The sequence below is a fragment of the Lucilia cuprina genome, chromosome 6 (assembly GCF_022045245.1).
Source record: "Lucilia cuprina isolate Lc7/37 chromosome 6, ASM2204524v1, whole genome shotgun sequence".
Taxonomy (NCBI): Eukaryota; Metazoa; Arthropoda; class Insecta; order Diptera; family Calliphoridae; genus Lucilia; species Lucilia cuprina.
In genome coordinates, this window is record NC_060954.1 from 9,638,634 (window position 1) to 9,640,220 (window position 1,587).

The following is a 1,587-nucleotide window of genomic DNA, read 5'->3' on the forward strand; positions in this document are numbered from 1 at the left end:
ACTAGACTATAGACTAGACTATAGACTAGACTATAGACTAGACTATAGACTAGACTATAGACTAGACTATAGACTAGACTATAGACTAGACAATTGACTAGACTATAGGCTACACTGTAGACTAAACTATAGACTAGAATATAGGTTAGTCTATAATGTAGACTAAAAACTGGACTATAAACTAGACTTTATACTAAACTTTAGATAAAACTATGTTATAAACAAACTATAATCTAGACAAAAATTTTATATAAAATATAAAAATCTTTTGTTTTTACAGTTATTATTTATATTTATTCAAAAAACGTTAAATATCGATAAAAATATACAATTAAATAAAAAAAATTTCTCAATTTGTAGGGAATTTAAGAAAATTTTCATTGTCTAATATCTTATAGTTATAGTTACGATATGTTTCCAATTCATAAATATATTTTCTGCCACAATCCTTCATAATATTTGCCACAACAGGTTTCATGTTGGTAATGCCGGTTATTGAGCAAAGATCATTGTAGTATTCATACTGAAAATGTAAATATAATAGATCAAATCGAAAAACTATTTAACATATTAATTTTTGGAAATAAAACAATCCCACCTCTTTAGCACCCATTTTATGAGCCTCACATTGCCTTAAACCTCTAGCTTTGCGATCCTCAATTTCACGCTTTAATTCTTTAAACATTTCAAGTTTCGAGGGAAGTTCCACTTCATTGCTAAAGAATTTGATGACAAAACGTACTTGCATATCTAAACATAGCGTAGGTAATACTGCAAAGGGTAAACCTATAATGGCCATTGTAGGATACTCGATATTGATACAATGTTTGTACAAGGGTTGGACATGTTTGTTTTCCACATAAATCCCACAATCACAGCTAAGGAAGGGAAATGAGTATTGATAGCCGGTACAATAGACTACACAATCAAAATCTTCTACACTGTCATCCTTAAAAACTGCACCAGTTGATGTAAAATATTTAACATCGGGTTTTTGACTGACGGTACCCATGAAATCGGTAGGTGGAGCTTCCGATAAATGATGACTAAGGAAAACTTGTTTTGCGGTTTTAGCAATATGTTGAGTAATATCCATGCCACTGGGTCCAGCACCAATAATCAAAACTTCTTTATCTGTTGGTAGGTTTATCGAAAAAATGCATCTTCTATAGTCTAAACTATTCTATAGTCCAGACTATAGACTATTCTATAATCCAGACTATAGACTGTTCTATAGACTATTCTATAGTCCAGACTATAGACTATTCTATAGTCCAGACTATAGACTATTTTATAGTCCAGACTATAGACTATTCTATAGTCCAGACTATAGCCTTTTCTATAGTCCAGACTATAGACTATTCTATAGTCCAAACTATAGATTATTCCATAGTCCAGACTATAGACTATTCTATAGTCCTGACTATAGACTATTCTATAATCCAGACTATAGACTATTCTATAGTCCAGACTACAAACTATTCTATAGTCCAGACTATAGTTTCTTCTATAGTTCAGGCTATAGACTATTTTATAGTCCAGACTATAGACTACTCTATAGTCCAGACTATAGTCTCTTCTATAGTC

The 1,587-nt window shown here is 31.3% G+C and overlaps 2 protein-coding genes across 3 annotated transcripts in view; both read right to left on the minus strand.

The window, feature by feature from the left end:
- LOC111675886 (LIM domain kinase 1) overlaps positions 1–1,587 on the minus strand; it is a 37,651-nt gene that overhangs the window by 18,723 nt on the left and 17,341 nt on the right. The gene's annotated exons all lie outside the window — the stretch shown is intronic.
- Positions 272–1,587, minus strand: part of LOC124421020 (senecionine N-oxygenase-like) — a 1,888-nt gene continuing 572 nt past the window's right edge. Inside the window, exons 2-3 of the mRNA XM_046955702.1 lie at positions 599–1,173; positions 272–523 (exon numbers count right to left, since the gene is read on the minus strand). Of these exons, the coding sequence (XP_046811658.1) occupies positions 350–523; positions 599–1,173 (749 nt within the window). The 3' untranslated portion in view covers positions 272–349. The remainder of the gene's footprint in view (positions 524–598; positions 1,174–1,587) is intronic.